The 18,001-nt window shown below is 40.1% G+C and overlaps 1 protein-coding gene across 10 annotated transcripts in view; it reads left to right on the forward strand.

Annotated features, from left to right (window-relative positions):
- Nucleotides 1-18,001, forward strand: part of NTRK3 (neurotrophic receptor tyrosine kinase 3) — a 956,517-nt gene that overhangs the window by 241,043 nt on the left and 697,473 nt on the right. For all 10 annotated transcript variants that reach the window (XM_073568722.1, XM_073568721.1, XM_073568726.1 and 7 more), the window contains exon 3: nt 15,895-15,969. In XM_073568722.1, the coding sequence (XP_073424823.1) occupies nt 15,895-15,969 (75 nt within the window). The remainder of the gene's footprint in view (nt 1-15,894; nt 15,970-18,001) is intronic.

Consider the following 18,001-nt stretch of genomic DNA (forward strand, 5'->3'; position numbering starts at 1 on the left):
GTTGGCACTAGTGACACAATATTAAGGAGACATAATAGAAAATAATGTTATTACAACAGGCAGCTGTGAATATATGCAGTAGGAAACTCTGTTGCTGTGACCTGGAGATACCTGGAGTGTATGTGGTAGACTGTAGGTTATCTCAAGTTTACAACAGTCCCTTAGCATCCCAAAAGACCTTTAAGACAGCTTTATGAGCTGTATTTTCTTACCTTAGCACTCTTGGAATTGCCAGTATTTGACCACACATGGTGTACAGCAGCGTGAACAGCCTCAGTACCTTTAATATCTCCAGTATTACATCAGAAAGAGAGGGTGGACAGCAGTGTGAACAGCCTTTTCTTAATTCATTACCCCTAGTATTTCTAGTTTTAGATCAGACAGATAAGGTGAACTTGAACTGCAATGTGAGCAGCCTCTTCATACCTCAGCATCCTCTGTATCTCCAGTATTAGAACAAAGAGACAGGGTGGACAAAAGTGTGAGCAGCCTATTCTGACCTCAGTGCCCCTGTTATCTCCAGTGTTAGGTCAGATAAGCAGGATGGACAGCAGTGGGAGCAGCCTATTCTTATCTCAGAACTCACTGCATCTCCACTATTAAATCAGAAATACAGCAGTGTGAGTTGCCTCTTGTTATATCAGCACCCCCAGTTTCTCCAGTATTAAATTAGTCAGTGTGGACAGCAGCACAAGCAACCTCTTCTTACCTCAGCATCCCAGGTATCTCCAGTATTAAATCAAATAGAATAGATAGCAGTATGAATTGAAAGGAGAAATACAGGGCGCATCCACTGTGTAAATCCGTATCAAAAAACACAATAACAGAGAAAAAAGGAAGGTGCTCACCTATTGGGGTTGTGAGGAAGTCACAACACCCATAAACGCATGAGAAGCAGCAGCAAATCTGCACAGGGTCCTAGGACAAATTTGCAAAAACGGTGTGAAAGTGCAATAAGGACTGCGCTTGCTTCTGGTGGAGTACAAGGTTCTTTATTCAGCCAACGCGTTTCCTGAGCCTACTGGCTCACTTCAGCAGTTCTGCCCTGATGAAGTGAGCCAGTAGGCTCAGGAAACGCATTGGCTGAATAAAGAACCTTGTACTCCACCAGAAGCAAGCGCAGTCCTTATTGCACATTCACGCCGTTTTTGTAGATAGCAGTATGTGCAGACTCTTTATCACCCAAGGTATCTCTACAATCGAATTACATAGATAGTGTGTACAGAAGTGCAAGCAGCCTCTTCTTACTCAGAACCCCTAGTATATCCAGTATTAGATCAAGTAGACAAAGTGGACAGCAGTGTGAATTGACGCTTCTTACCTCAGCATTCCTAGTGTCTCCAGTAATAGATCAGAAATACAGGGTGGAGAGCAGTCTGAGGGCCTCTGAGGACATCAGCAGCACCATTGAAATATTAGATAATACTAACTTGGCCCATGCAAAATTTTTGCGCATTGGTTGTCGGGGGCACAGGCAATTTCAGAAAAAGCAAGCTGGTCAAATGTAAATGTATTTCATGAGATGATGAACACAGACAGGTATTTATATATGTAGATTGGTAATACAATAAATTGGTTTGATAAGTAGAGGCCAAAAAATGTCTTGCGATTGAGTTGCCACTTGCAGGTCATTGTGTCTTACTGCAGGTTTATGAAAATGAATGCTTAAACTGTATTTAGTGATAAAATCATGAATATGTGGTTTGTTTGGCTCTTTTCTTGCTGAAAGGAGCAAGTTTACTTTTCAAATGGTGTATCATTTGTGTGTGTGAGGCGGGGTAATCAGCGAAAAAACAGTGCATGTTTACAAATGTGTTTGCATATGTGACTCACCATTTGTGTGTTTAGGTCGAAGTAATCACCGATAAAGCAGTGCATGTATACAAAAGTTTTTGCATATGTGACTCACCTGCAGTGAAGTGTGCAATCCTCCAATGTGCATGAAATAGGCTGGGCAAGCACTTGAGCAAGCTAGAAAGAACCCAGGGCAAATGTTTGGATTTGTTTGTGATGTCTGTAAGCAGCTTTGTGGTAGTGTGCTTTGGGGTAGTGTGCTGCCACCTGCAGGTAATTTGACCTTTCAAATGGTGTATCATCTGTTTGTGTGGGTGGAGTATGAATGGAGAAAGTGTGCAATTCAATAGTTAGTGCATGTTTACAAATGTGTTTGCATATGTGCCTCACCTGCAGTGAAGTGTGCAATCCTCCAACTTGGCTAAAATAGGCTAGGCAAACAGTTCAGCAAGCTGGAAAGCTCCCAAGAAAAATGTTTGGATTTGCTTGTTATGTCTGTAAGCAGCTTTGTGGTAGTGTGTTTTGGGGTACTGTGGTGCCACCTGCAGGTCATTTTTCCTTACTGCAGGTTTATGAAAATTAATGTTTAAACTGTATTTTGTGATCAAATCGTGAATGTGTGGTTTGTTTGGCTATTTTCTTGCTGAAAGGGGCAAGTTTACCTTTCAAATGGTGTATCATTTGTGTGTGTGGGTGAAGTATGAGCGGAGATGCAAAGTAATCACCGAAAACAGTGTTTAGACATAACAGAATAGATAGATAGGGTAGACAGCAATTTGAGCAGCTTCTTTTTACTTCAGTACACATATTATCTCCAGTCCAAGATCAAAACGTCATGATGAACAGCAGTGTGAGTAGCCTAGTCTTACCTCAGCACTCTGGAATCTCCAGTATTCGATGAGATAGACATTTTGGCCAAATAGACAGGGTGGCCTCTTCTTTCCTCAGCAGTCCTGGTCACTCTAGTATTAGATTAGAATATCCACTGGGCGCACATCTTTCTACACATGAAGGGAGGTGGAAGAGCCTCGTACCGCACATGCTCACAAGGACATGTTCTATTAACATTTTAGGCAGGTTTTCATGAGTTACACAGCATGTAACATTTTAATTCTAATTAAAAAGTCCACATATTAATGAATTAATGAATCTGGGAGAGAATTCCTCCCTAACTCCGTAGAAGCGAGAGTGCCCTGGGCACATTGTCACATGGATGGAACATTTCCTTGAGAAGAATTCTTACGCATGAAAAAGAACGACAATAGTGGCAGGGCATTTAATTGTAAATCCAAAACTGATTTGCTGCTACCCTTACAAACTACACTTTGTCTTTTGTGATGATGCAATAATCCGGATTTTTTTATTTTTGTGTTACGACCCGGGGCTAGTGTCCTTTTTCTGTGTTTGTATTAATTCTAATTAAAGATATTTAGGAATTTATTTATGACTACATTCCCTTTAGGTTATTTTTTCTATTTCCACAGAACTCTTTTAAATGACTAATATCGGGATGCCCTTATCTTCCATTATTCTATCTATTTTAGAAAAGGGAAACTATATATTTTGGACTATTGGCAGACTCCCTAAACTCTTAGGGCCAGTAGAAGAGCAATTATAACCCCAACATCAATGAACAGTCTCTAAAGTATAATGCAAGCTCTAACAGGAAGCAAAACATGATTTTCCTAATGATTTTACCTTCTGAAATAATATAGCACCATCTGTGGTTAAAGACTCTCTTGTTACAGCAAAAAGGAATTAATGATGCCCTGCATTTTCTAGTTAGTCATTGGTTTGCATTTTATGTTCTTAATGTTGAATATATTGAAAGCTGTGAATTTACTGACAAAGATTAGAAAAACAAGCAATAAAATAACAATGTAGTTTAAAGCCTTGCACTAATGTCCAATGTTGCAGTTCCTACAGGAATAGGTCTGTGCGGATGAGCTTTGTTGACCGTAAATTAAAGGTGTTTTCACCTATCTTTATTTTATTTGATGTCGTGGGGTTGGGATTTTATGGCACTCATTGCTATTTAAGTATTTCTGGTTCTTCATCGGCACTGATTATTGCAGCTTTCATACAGACAGTACAGCTCTCTTGTTTTCAAAATGGCTGCTGATGGAGGAGCATGTGACCAGAACTGTCAAACAGTCTTGGCCAATTGAAAAACAGCTATCCATGTGCTGTGTTTTTCATCTGCAGGAGGCCAATGAACAGGTTTGGTCACATAGTCCTCCACTGCCAACTATTTTGAGAACAGGTAACTTGTGGAATCTGTAAGGAAAGCTTGCCAACAAATGCAGAAATAGAACGCATAGTACTTCTTTATTGTAAAGTGGCAAATAAGTATATCCCTAACACATTTGTTAAAATAAAGATGAAGTGTATCGTTAAGTCTCATGCGCGCAATACATCAAAACGATGGAGTCTGTGTGGAGTCACAATGACACGTTATGGGCTTTTTGGTGCTTTTGCATGGCACAATGCTACATATACTGTACATTTTTCCCTAGAATCAATGAATCTGGCGGACAATTCCTCATTAATATATAATATCCAATTGAATCTTCTACAATTCTTTTCAAATCTGCCGAACAAACCTATGAAAGGCAGGCATTTTGGGACACAGTAAGGCTCTATAGGTTTATTTGACTGAAATAATATAAGTACTTTATGGTTGCAGCCAGGGAATTTATGGATGGAAGGTATTGTGTCACTGTGGTGGCTAATCTCAGTGATGTAAGACTCGGAGACGAAGACTCCTGCACAGAGAGTGCCGAGAGATTTTTTTTTTAAAATAGGCTTGGATTTTGGGTCCATGTTTTAGTAACAACTGGAAGAGCTGGGTGGGACTAGTCACTCACATTTTCCTATCCAGGCCATTTAAAACAAAGATGAGCTGCCTCAGTCCTGCCTTTGAGTGAAGGTGGAAAGACCTGTGTTCCTTTGCAGAGTTGTGAGGATGTAATTGTAAACCAGTGAGCCTGTACTTGGCGTGGAACTGTATATTTCTATATTGTACTGTTTATGCTGGAGAAAAGCCTTTTTTTTCCTGTGGAAGTTTATGGGCTTGAATAAATCTTCCTGCTTTGACTTAAGAACTTGCTTCCTATATCTACCTCAACCGCTGAGAGAAAGAGTGAAGAACCCCTTACACTACATACAAGTTGGATATTGCAAACAACAATTACATGGTTTTGGGCATATCCCCAGGAGGGATTTTTAAAGCAGCACTGCAGCATTTTTTTAAATTTCAGCACTGGAGAGGTAGCACTATTGTATATTCCCTACTCTTAGTAATATACTTACCAGCCACTATCTTCTGCTGTTCCTGGCTGCCATCTTGTGATCCTAACTGATGAGCTACTGGAAATCAGAGGTAACTGTCACTTCCAGCTTGCCCAGAAAATAAGGGAAGGATGCAGCAGATAAAAATTAGCAGAATACAACCATAGCGGAAGTCAAAAGCTGGTAAGTATAAAACTAGGGACAGGGAATTTACATTAGTGCCACCACACAAGCCATGAAATAAAAAACAATGCTGGAGTGATAATCATTTGATGTAAAAACATTTTGCACAATAGTAATATATAGAGCTGTACACATGGAATCCAATGTAATCATCTGCAGCTGTATTTAAAAGGAACCTATCACGTGACAAAATGCTCGTTCATCTTTAGGGTTGGCTGTCAGTCAGTGCCAGGTATGGTTACAGTCACTGCTCTCTATACACAGAATGGTGTCCGAAACCTTGCTGGTGCTACACCTATCAATGAACGTCGAACAATGCCGGGGAGAATAAAGTTCTTTTGCTTCCATCAGAGGGGCTCAAAGTGCGGGCGCCAGACAATTTCACAATGCTATTAACCTGCAGATGAACCCTGTATGTGCAGGTTAATAGTGTTTTTTCAAGTGAAAGTTTCTCTATAAAGGGGTTTTCTGGAACTATTGATTTTTTTCTTATAGGGTAGAACAGGCAGGTGCGCAGCAGTCAGTTCTTAGCTCAATAGGAGAAAAATAAAGGAGACCTGGAATCTCTTAAATAATAGGGTAGAACCCCTTAGCAGGGCCGGCTCCAGGTTTTTGAGGGCCCCGGGCAAAAGAGTCTCAGTGGGCCCCCCATTTAATACATACCACGATTCATGCCGTGTGGCATCCGTGGTGCCGGCCAAAAACGGACTTGTCTCCATGTAGATCACATGGACATGCATGTGATCCACACGGACACACGTTCTGTGGCAAAATATGTTCATGTGAAGGAGGCTATTTATTAGTAGTGTATGTATGAAAGAAAGATGAGAAAGAAAGAACAGAGAGAGAAAGAAAGAAAAAAAAGAACAGAGAGAGAGAGAAAAGAAAGAAAAAAAGAAAGAGGGGAAAGAAAGAAGAGAAAGAAAGAACAGAGAGAAAGAAAGGAAGAACAGAGAGAGAGAAAGAAATAACAGAGAGAGAGAGAAAGAAAGAAGGGAAAGAAAGAGAAAGAAAGAAAGAACAGAGTAAAAGAAAGAACAGAGAGAAAGAGAAAGAAAGAGGTGAAAGAGAGAACAGAGAGAGAGAAAGAAAGATGGGAAAGAAAGAACCAAGAGAGAAAGAAAGAAAGAAAGAAAGAACAAAGAGAAAGAAATAAGAAAGAAAGAGTGGACAGAAAAAAAGAACAGAGAGAGAAAGAAAGAAAGAAAGAAAGAAAGAGGGGAAAGAAATAGAGAAAGAAAGAAAGAGTGGACAGAAAAAAAGAAGAGAGAGAGAAGAAAAGATGGGAAAGAAAGAACAGAGAGGTAGAGAGAAAGAAAGAGGGGAAAGAAAGAAAGAGGGGAAAGAAAGAACAGATAAAGAAAGATAGATAGAGGGGAAAGAAAGAACAGAGAGAGAGAAAGAAAGATGGAAAAGAAAGAAAAAACAAAGAGAAAAAAAGAGAAAAAGAACAGCGAGAGAGAGAGAAAGAGCAGAGAGAGAGAAGGAGAGGAAAGAAAGAAAGAACAGAGAGAGTAAGAACAGAGAGAAACAAAGAAAGAGGGGAAAGAAAGAGAACAGAGAGAGAAAGAAAGAACAGAGAGAGAAAAAGAAAAAAAAAAGATTAGAGAGAAAGAACTGAGAGAGAAAGAACAAACAAAAAGAGAGAAAGAAAGAGATAGAGAAAGAAATATTCTATAAAGATACCATAGCAGCCTGACTCCCATTATAGTGCCCACCTGAGCCTCCCGATGCAGGACATATCATGATCCTCTCATATGGCCAACATCCTCGATTCCAAGGCGATCCCGCTGTTCACGCTGTCGGAGGAGGACACAGTGATGGATCTGAAGCATCCCCTGAAGTGCCTCCATGGTTCCGTCACAATCTCCTCCCGAAATTACCTCACTTCCAGTCAGCTTCCAGCATGTCACTTCTGGTAGAACGTCTCATGTGAGTTTTAAAGTGCTCCTTGGGGCTCTGCCGTATACTCCTGTGTCCGCGGGAAAAGTAAGCTCCCGGCTGGGGCAGTCTCTCTCTCAAAATCGAGACTGTCCCGCTGGATCTGGGACGGTTGGGAGGTATGAATGCTCCCCACCATACACCTCAAACCCACATGGCTCCGCATACCTCATACACACACGGTTCCGCTTTGCATGCCTCTTACACACATGGCTCCGCTCTGTACACCTTGTATACACACGGCTCTGCTACGTACACACACGGCTCCACTCCATACACATGTGGCTTCACTCCATACACCCTGTACGCACCTGGCTCTGCTCCACTCCATAAGCACAGGGCTCAGCTCCGTATTATTTGTACACACAGGGCTCCGTTCCTTACACCTCATACACATCCGGCTCCGCTCCGTACACTTTGTACACATCTGGCTCCGCTCCGTACACTTCGTACAAATGCGGCTCTGCTCCGTACACTTCATACACACACGGCTCCGCTCCCCACAACTTGTACACACGCGGTTGGACTCCGTACACCTCGTACACACGCTGCTCCGCTCCACACACCTCGTACATGCACGGTTCCTCCGCTCTGAACACCTCGTACACACACGGCTCCAGGCTCTGCACCGTACACCTCGTACACACGCGGCTCCGCTCTGCACACCTCGTACATACATGGCTCTGCTCTGTACACCTTGTACACACACGGCTCCGGGCTCCATACCGTACACCTCGTACACACGCGGCTCTGCTCAGTACACCTTGTACACATGCGGCACCGCTCCGTACACCTAATACATATGAGGCTCCACTCCCCTCACCTCGTACACACACGGCTCCACTCCCCACACCTTGTACCCACATGGCTCTGCACCGTACACCTCGTACACACACGGCTCTGCTCCGTACACACACGGCTCTGCTCCGTATGCACACAGCTCTGCTACATCCACCCTGTAAACCCCTCCTGACCCCACATATAAACTTTCCTCACCTAACACCATGATGACCAATTGACCAGCACAGCAGAGTCCTGCAGACACCGATGCCCCTGATCATATGATCTCTGACTCCTCCCCTTCTGTGACTTCATCACAGGTCCTGTGCGTACGGAAGAGAACAGCCTAGCGACATCATTGCTTGTTGTGAGGGGCTGTGGTGGGTCTCTCTGGGAGGGTGAGGATGGGGTCTGTGCATGGGGGCGTGGCAGTGACGGTTGGCACTCGGAGCTGTGTATGGTATCCCAGACAGCATGAGTGGGCCCCCTGTCTCTCCAGGGCCCCGGCACTTGCCCGGGTGTGCCGGGTGCTGATGCCGGCCCTGCCCCTTAGTGCAAAAAACAACCTGTTAAAGCTTATTCCCATATAGGTCCAGGGCTAAAAAAGCAAACAAACTGAGAAACTGAAATCTCACACAGCCTCTGAGGTCAATTTCTTCCTTTCCAATACTGCTCCAATCTGTGTTGATCTTCTGCATCATGTCACCGGTGCTGTAGTCAATTATTGAGGTCATAGGCCCTGTCCATTTAGACACCACAAGCTGCTGAGCTTAATGATTGCTTGTAGCACTGCTGACTTGACAACAACGCTTCAGCCTATCAACAAAGACTTGACCAGTGATGGAGAGGGCAGCACTAGTTACCGGGAGAGCGATGAATAACTCAGTTTGCTTTTTACCCTTACACTAGAGGGGATCAATCTTTGAAAGGGAACTACCCCCTCAAAGACGCTGTCCAATGATTAAACCTTTATTTACTCTGATCATGAAAAACATAATTTTTCAATTGGAACCATTTTTCAAAACATTTAAAGAGTAACAGTAGTTTTGATTTTCATTTAATAAATGAATATTATACAGAAAAAAAAGCAACTTTTAAATGGCAGTTGTGACTGATCTCATTCTTTGTAGAGGGAGAAAGGAGAGAGGAGATCTGTCTCTAGCTCCTCTCTTCTCCCCCTTATATAGAGTCTTATCAGTAGCAGCTGCCATCTCCTATCTCAATAATGTAGCCACGTGTACTATTCATTTATGATATAAAAATGAAATTGATGGTTACTCTTTGAGTGTTTGGATATTGCAGTTACATGGTTGTTAATTCAATCAATACTGAGGAAAAGCTATTGAGAATGTGTAACTACCAAGATATTTAGTGGAAGAAAATGCAGTAACACTAGGGGGCACTATAGCAAGTACAGGACAAATTCTAGATACAGGATCATTATATCCAGATGATTCCAATTGAAAAAAATGTTTTGTTTGCTTGGAAAAGCAGACTAACTAATTATTGTCACAAGGGATTTTTCAAATACACATTTGTATGTTGTTTTCTATTGTTAAGTTGCTAATATTTTTTTCTTGAATATTCCATCTGCCTAAGTAGACGGATAGTTATGTAGAGATGCCTGATTATCTCCTGCACCAAAAAACAGATGTCACGTACCACATAATAACAAAACTAACAATACAAATGATAATGATTCCATTATAATGATTGTATAATGATAACAATGATAGTAATAGTATTATATAATAATTCCATTATAATGATAACACAATAATAACAATGATAATAATTTTATCACCATCACGATCATATATGAATAATAACAATGATGAGGATAATAATAATGTTATTATTGTTAATAATAATAATAATAATAATAACTAGCTTGGCCCGTGCAAAATTTCCGCACATTGGTCAGGGGCGCAGCCAATTTCAGAAAAAGCAAGCTGGTCAAATGTAAGTGTATTTCATGAGATGATGAATACAGACAGGTATTTATATGTGTAGATACAATACAATACAATACAATACAATACAATACAATACAATACAGTAGGTACAATACAATAGGAAAGATCTCACCTCATGTGGATTGAAATAAAAGCCTCCCCCCTTGGAGAATCTCTAGTTATGGTCCCTTGAAGTGCAGTAAAATAAAGCGAGGTGAGATCTTTCCTATTTATTTGAATCTGATGTCATTGAAACACTGGATACTCGATTGCGCTCATGATTTGAGTGTTTGCTCTACAACACTTGAACAAGCCACCAGTGTGGACTTCGTCCTTTGGGCGTTTTCATGAGTTCTAAGCCGTTGATTGTTATTCAGGGATATCCAATTATTGGGTCAGCAGCGTAGCTGTGTGCTAAACCACTGGACAGTCAATTTCTCTCATGATTTTAGTATTTGCACTACAGCACTATTGTGGACCTTGTCTTTTGGTCTCTTTTATGAGTTCTAAACTGTTGATTGTTAACTAAGGATAGTCAACTATTGGGTCAACAGTACAGTAGAGTACAGCTGAGTGTTGACAGTGTGCAGGGCCGGCCCGAGAGATTACGGCGCCCTAGGCAAAACTATTTTGTTGCATCCCTACTATTCTTGGCAGTAGATGAAAACTTGGGATATAAATTTAGGAGCAAAATAAACCACAACAACAATGATTAATTAACTCTCTCTTAACTCTTTAATCTTCTGAGACGTTGTATAGGACAAATATATACAAAGTAATCAATAACACAAAACAAAAACGACCATAGGTAATTAAAATTTTTGTTTCCTTGCCTTTTTTTTTTTTAAAAGGATGACACTAAGTCACCGAGATTAATTTGTTTAGCAACTTCAGCTTCTATCGAAATTGTTGCCAACCCAACCAACCTCTCTTGTGTCATATTTGCCCTTAAATATGTACACTTTTCTTTCCATCCCTAAAACGTTTTGCCTTTTGAAAATATTTTTTATAAATTTTTCTATTTTTTCTCTGGCGCCCCCTTTGGGTCGGCGCCCTAGGCGGCCGCCTAGCTCGCCTATACGTTCAGGCCAGCCCTGACTGTGTGAGTTCTCTTTGTGTATGTTTAGTTCGTCTCGTTGCCATTATAGGGCCTATTTTTTAAACATACTCAATAAAGTTTATTTGTTTTTATTGAATAATTGCACCCTGCTTTTTCACACTGTTTTGGATTGGTGAACGTTGCTTTTTAAAAAAAAAAAAAACATTAAGAACATTAAAGGAGGAAGAGCAAGGCAACAGTATCCTTCCACCCCCTTACACCTGCACTGCTGCATATTTGACAGGTTAGTTCTTAAGGACATGGGGAATAACGTATAATGATGACAGCATTTTGAAATTGCAGAATAAACCCCTATTAGCCGAGCAAAAGCTAAGCAGACATTTTCATTACTAGGCCAAAGATGACAACTCAAGGACTTCTCTTTTTTCCATAAGTAGGAAAGCTTGTTACCAATAAACAGGACTGCAATTTAAGCTGTCAATCATACTATTCATCATCATGTCTATACACTCAGTAATAGAAAGTAATTTATTTCCACACCTTCTATCTATTCTAGATTGATAACCCTATGCTATGTCCATCGCCCTTCTGATATGGCTGTTATTTAAGAAAATGCCTGGCGTCAGCCAGACAGGAGATGATGGGGTTAATATATTCATTAAGTGAATATATCTTTTACAGGCTTGTAGGAGTAAAGCTCATTAATTTTTTCCGGCCCTCAGCAAAAGACGAAAGCCACAATATTTAACACTTCAGTGGAAGGTCTGTTTGCAATTTGAGATGTAGGATTCAATGTAGTTATTTTGTCATGGCATCTTTCAGCAGATTTATAGATTTGCAGCACACAGTAATTTATCACATCCTTCTACAGATTTTCTGTCATATTCTATAATTAATGTATGCGCCGAACATCATAATTTCTTCCCAGCAAGGCTACTGTTGCACATTCACTTCTCTATGAGTGAAACTGTGTACACCAGCTGCATGTAATAGTGTGAATGGCTTTAATATATAAATCTAGATCACACTAAACATTACCCATACCCGACACAGGCAGCAATTTTGTAACTGACACAGCATTCCTACATTCAACAAACTTAAGACCCCCCCAACACAATAGACAGCTGTCAGCTAAATGAGAAAGTCTCTCTTGGTTACTCCCATACTGTACAAATAAACATACTGCATCATTGATTGTTCATGTGTTTTCAAAAGTGAGGGTTGAGAAAGTTGCTTTCAGACGGCTCTGTTGGTTTATCTCCAGAAGAACGAAAAGGTTAGGCATTGAAACGCAAACTGTCCAAGTCCGACCATTATTTCCCCAACGTCATCTATAGGGAGAGTCAGGAGGCACCATACACATTAGACTGTTAGATGTTCCTGCCAAAACTGGTTGGCTTTGCTGATATTAGTCTAATGTGTATATTGGGGCCCTTGATCTACCTTCACACTAAATCTTTGCTTCTTTAATTAGGCCTTGTAAAATTGACATACATTTTAAGCCTTTTTTAAGCAAAATGGTGCAAACATGGTCTATAAAAATATTGTGCAATACTTCTTAATGAAAGGCGGTTTATGGGAGTTTGATATTGATGGTCTATCCTTAGTATCAGCCAGCAGTTTCAGAATGTTGGAGAATTCCACCACCCCTACCAGTATAGTGTTCGTTTGTACATTTTGTAGTGGTAGTGAGTGCCCTAATACAGCAGTGCGCCTGGTAAACAATGAAGGTGTCACTTGCTGGAGTGCTGATGCCCATTCAAACAGACGATAATGGGGAGATATTGATGGTCTACCTTAAAAATTAGCCATCAGTATCAAAGTCATAGGTAACCCCTTTAAATGGTGTTATATTGGTCTATAGGTCTAGATCATTAGAGTACTCTATTCTAGATTATTGGATATCCATAGGTAGCACACCAGATTGGCTATATTTTAAGCTCCCACACATATTAACGGAGAAAGCTGCGCATGTTCTGCCGCTTCTCCTCTAAAGTCAACCAAGAGTGTGATGACAGAGGACCTAGAGGTCTAAAGATCAATAGAGCCATTCCTTGTATCTTTCTGTAAAATCAGTGATACAAATATGGTCATCTTTACAACTCCTGCAGGCAGGGTCATGGCTGTAGAGGGTGCAGAGACAGGTGTTACACCAGATCCTGGAGCCAGAAGGAGCAAAAAAAGGGCTGCAACCACCCAAAACTTTCTGGACAGTCTGTAAAAGTATGGCACTTTTTTCACCCTTCAGTAAAAAAAATTGAAGTTAAAAAACCTGTGCAGAATATTATGAATGTAATTACCTTCATTTATCAGTTCACAGTGAATGCAAGTGATGCCTTCATACCAGAATGATAGGCTAGAGACATATATCACTTAGAATCTCAGCGATTGTTCTCCAATGTGCCAGTAGAAAAATGTTGGCCGTCTATGATTTTATGATTTTTTAAGCTCTCCAGAAAAAAGTAAAAAATTAAGTTGGCAACCTTGGGCCCACAGGACTAAAAAGAATATGTATTATAAGAAGGAGTTTGTAGATGGGATGCATTGGCGTCCAAAAGCTTCATGTTACACCTCTACCCTGAAGGAGATGTAGATGTCTGTGCGACCATGACAGGTGAAACAACGTTGGTGGACAGGGGATCTTGTTAAACAGTTTTTTCAGCAATAGGCACAGCTAAGAAATTTCTGAATGGAATTGTTAACAGCTTGATGGAGAAATAAAATGTAAATACTTACTATATATTAACAGGTAATTTTTCAGTTTGAGAGAGGCAGATCTAATTACTGAGCAGCCTTTTAACCTAGACATTGGTTTGACTTCTTCTGAAATCATTTATGCAAAAAGATATACCAACCTGCTCTATAGTACACATATTTACATAAAGGAAGCAGCTATTGCGTGGGTGGCAGCAAGAAAAAAGAAAAAAAAATGACAAAGTTAAAAACATCGGTGCTTGCTCGTCAACATGTGCGAGGAGCAGCTTAACCCCCTAGCTAGGCAGCAGACTGGGATGTCAGCACATAAGGAATTGTTTGGTTACGGGAAGATGTTCATGCAGATGGGTGGGTGATGAGACAAGGACAAACACTCTGGAAATGTATGTGCTTAGATATGTGCAGTATTCATAAAAAGGCCTTTTCCATTGCAGAATATTCTTTATTATGTGGCGAATATGTAAATGTAAGACAAGTAAATCACACAGAATCATATTCCCAACAGTGCTGTGCAACCACATATGTTCTACATTTTCTCTTCAGTGACTTGTATAATCATTGGTCTTACCAATAGTTAAGATATATTTTTCCTCTATCAAAAAATAATCAGTGATTTTTAAATGGACCACAGAGGTTTCTGGTTTGATTGACTTTTCTGAATTGTCGTTGAATTTAATTAAAGTGGTATATAATGCACTAAATACAATATGTGTTAGTAGGCCATCTACTCCTACTTCCATACTCCTACTTACATCTGTCCTCGGTGACCAAATTAGCTATAACCTGGCTTTCCAGTCCCTCAGATGAATCTCCTCTCTTCCTTTCTCAGCTATGCCTTCATTGTCTCTTCTTTGGCTACATTACTCTAGAACACCTTCATTTTTTTACAAGTTTTGTTGGGTGTAAAATCTTGGTCATATCCAAGTAAACACTATGGACCCTTTAAACAGTTTTTTGGTGGGCTTGCCAAGAATCAGACACCCACCAAGGAAACCTGTCATCTGCAAAAATTCTACTTACCTGCAGACATGGAGTTAATCTGCAGGTAAAGAGCATTTAAATCCTGTGCGGTCAGCATACTGGTGAAAATGAAATAATTAGCTGTAGCCGCTTGCTTCATTCACCCATCACTATACAATAAGCACATCTGTCAACACCTCCTGGTACTTTGATTGACAGCTTGTCTTGCAGACAGGAGTCAGAGATGGCTGTTAATCAGTGTGCCAGTGAATGGTTACAGAGTGATCACTGTATATTGAGCAGCAACTGTTACAGCTCCCTGCATCTCCCCGATGACTAGAAGCAAGCGGCTGCAGGGAGAATGTTCCTTAGCTTTCTCCCTGTAGCTGTTCCACCAGTAAGCTGACTATACAGGATGTAAACATTATTTGCTTGCATATTAACGCTATACCTGTAGGTAAATTGCTTTTCTGAGTGTGACAGGTTTCCTTTAATATTGATGATTAGGAATGAGTTAATTGTGTTCGACCGAAATTCAGTCCACAGTTCGGTTTGGGTAGCCGATCTGTGTCCGAACATGAACCTGAACCTGATCCCCATTGAAATCGATGGGAACATGAACTTTGGTGCTTGATTCTCTCTTTCCTCTCTCTCTCTATCCTCACCGACTTCCTTGAAAAGTCCATTTTCAGGGTTCAGCATCGGATACTAGGTGTACAATGCGAACTCTGAACATTACAGTTCACGGTCGCTTATCTCTATTGATGATCTGTTCTAAATATAGGCTATTCATTTTTGAAATCTAGATGGCCTCTTTGAAGCTATAGCTTTTTAATGTGAACATGAAATGGTATCAGTGTTTTATTGTTTGTTTCATTATCAGAAGTGTGTGACTAAGAACCCCCTAAGCGTAAAGGTTTAAAAAAATGATAAGTTCAAAATTAACATTAATGAAAAAATATAACTACAGCATGTTTTTCCGCATGAATTTCTAAAAGAAAAGTAAAAAGTTAAATTTTCATCACAGAACACATACACTGAATAGCTTATGATAAAATCACTGTAAATATGTTTTAAACTTTCTTGTAAGAAACAATCATCCTTTCACATTCACCACCCACTTATAAATGTTACTCACCACCTTTTAAAGCTTGCGGTACAGTAAGGTAGTCACGTTTTGATGATGACTAACAGCAATGTTTCTTTTTGTTACAGACACATAGAAAACTGGGAGGATTTACAGATTTTGAATGTACTGGACATGGAACTTTACACTGGAATCCAAAGCCTGTAAGTTCTCCAGTAATCCATCTGAACAAGTGTAATGGTATAAAAAGTGTAACTAATGTTACAAATGTCGACGCTCCGGTGTATGCCTCGAAAACCAATGATATGAGGTTGTCACATGTAGTGATCAGGACCTCAGGACCACTCCTTGCTTAATAATGTCAAGACCCTCATTCACATGTGCCTTAAAGACTCAATGTTACATAGGACTTCTAAGATTTTATGTCTTTGCAATCGTTATAAAGAAACATATTCTAATTACAAGGTTGAATTCAACCTTTTTTTCTATAAAGTCACTCCGGGTTCAAATTGCAGTAACCATGCACTTTTTAAAGCACCGGGAACTTAGTAGCACCACTCCAGTGCTGGAAAAAAAATGCTGGAATGGTGCTTTAAGATGACTCTTGTATTTCTGTGTTGCCTAAAGCCTGAAGTGAAGGGCTATTCCCATTGTGATGGGATATCACTAGGACTTCTTTTTTAATATTTTACCCTCACAGTGGCACTCTAGACTCTATTCACTTGAATAAAGCTGTGCTACAATTCCCTGCACAGTACATGGGCTGCGGTTCCACTGACCAGGAAAGGACAATAGAGGGGACTAAATTAGCGCTGCAGCCCATTCATTACCATGATCATCAGATTCCCACACCTTTCAAAAAGTGACATAGTCGCATATCCAAGCAATTTAGCATCAATGCTAACATGGGAATTCCTTTTTCACATACAAAACTTTGAATAAATGGTTCAGAATTTATTACTGGTTTGTTTGATGATTCTATTCACATGTACTGTTTGTATGAGAGTAAAGTTCATCAAGTACACTTATTTAAGACACAATAGCCAATTTTGTAAAAAAAAAATTAAACTGGTTTGCCAGGACTTATCGAAGACCTGTCTAATGAGCAAAAGGGTAACTATGTTTTGAACTTTTGTCTTTCAGGCTCCATATCTTACCATCCACTATTGCCGCTACCATCATTGTATAGACAATCATCTTGGCTATCTCATACATATATTTGACTTGCAACTAGAGTTGAGCGACTTTGGTTGGATCGGGTTTTATGAAACAAAATTTGTTGCAGATGAAACTGGTCCGACTAGGGCAAAAAAAGTCGGAGTTTCGTCCGAAACCCGACCCCAATGCAAGTCAATGGGGAACAAAAGTCGGCATTGAGTGGATGAATGTCATCCGCTCAATGCCGACTTTTATTCCCCATTGACTTGCATTGGGGTCGGGTTTCAGACGAAACTCCGACTTTTTTTGCCCTAGTCGGACCAGTTTCATCTGAAGCAAATTTTGTTTCATGAAACCCGATCCGACCAAAGTCGCTCAACTCTACTTGCAACTATTTATATGATATGATTAGTTATGAAGATTCTTGTCATGTCACTGCATGTCTTGACTAAAATCTCCCAGGTCTCTTCTACACATTCTCAGAGTTGGAGTATACAGCTTAACTCACTTGGGTATGGATACAGTTTTTCCTTCAACTCTATCCACAAGTGTTCGATTGCGTTCCAGTCTGGGGATTGAATATTCTAAGAGAAAAGAAGTGTGTACACCAATGGGCAGCATCACCATTGATTAATGTCAAATATAAAAAGCAATAGATTTTATTAGAACATAATTTAACATAGTTACACAAACAAGATACAAAACATATATTAAACCAATTAAAAAACCATTGAAGGTATGAATGACACCTGAAGGACCAATATAAGTACCATACAGATTTCTCCACTGTGTGCACCGGAAGTATCACACATGACACATCACTGAACAAGTATGCATCAGTCATCAATCAAATAGAATAAATAGCCCCAAAACAGATAAAACACTCAGGTCCTATAGGTAAAGCTGAACAAAGAGCCCAAGATGAAACAAATGCAAGAGACCCTGATGGTAAGGTCAATTGAACTACAACCTAAAAATAAACACATCAAAACATAATTTTACCTTGAAAAAAGGTAGTTGCATGGACATCTGTGATCTCACTATTTCGAAGCCAGAACTGATAGCCCTTGTGATGAG

The sequence above is a fragment of the Dendrobates tinctorius genome, unplaced genomic scaffold, assembly GCF_039654945.1.
Source record: "Dendrobates tinctorius isolate UK_male_01 unplaced genomic scaffold, ASM3965494v1 ptg000022l, whole genome shotgun sequence".
In the NCBI taxonomy this organism is placed as follows: Eukaryota; Metazoa; Chordata; class Amphibia; order Anura; family Dendrobatidae; genus Dendrobates; species Dendrobates tinctorius.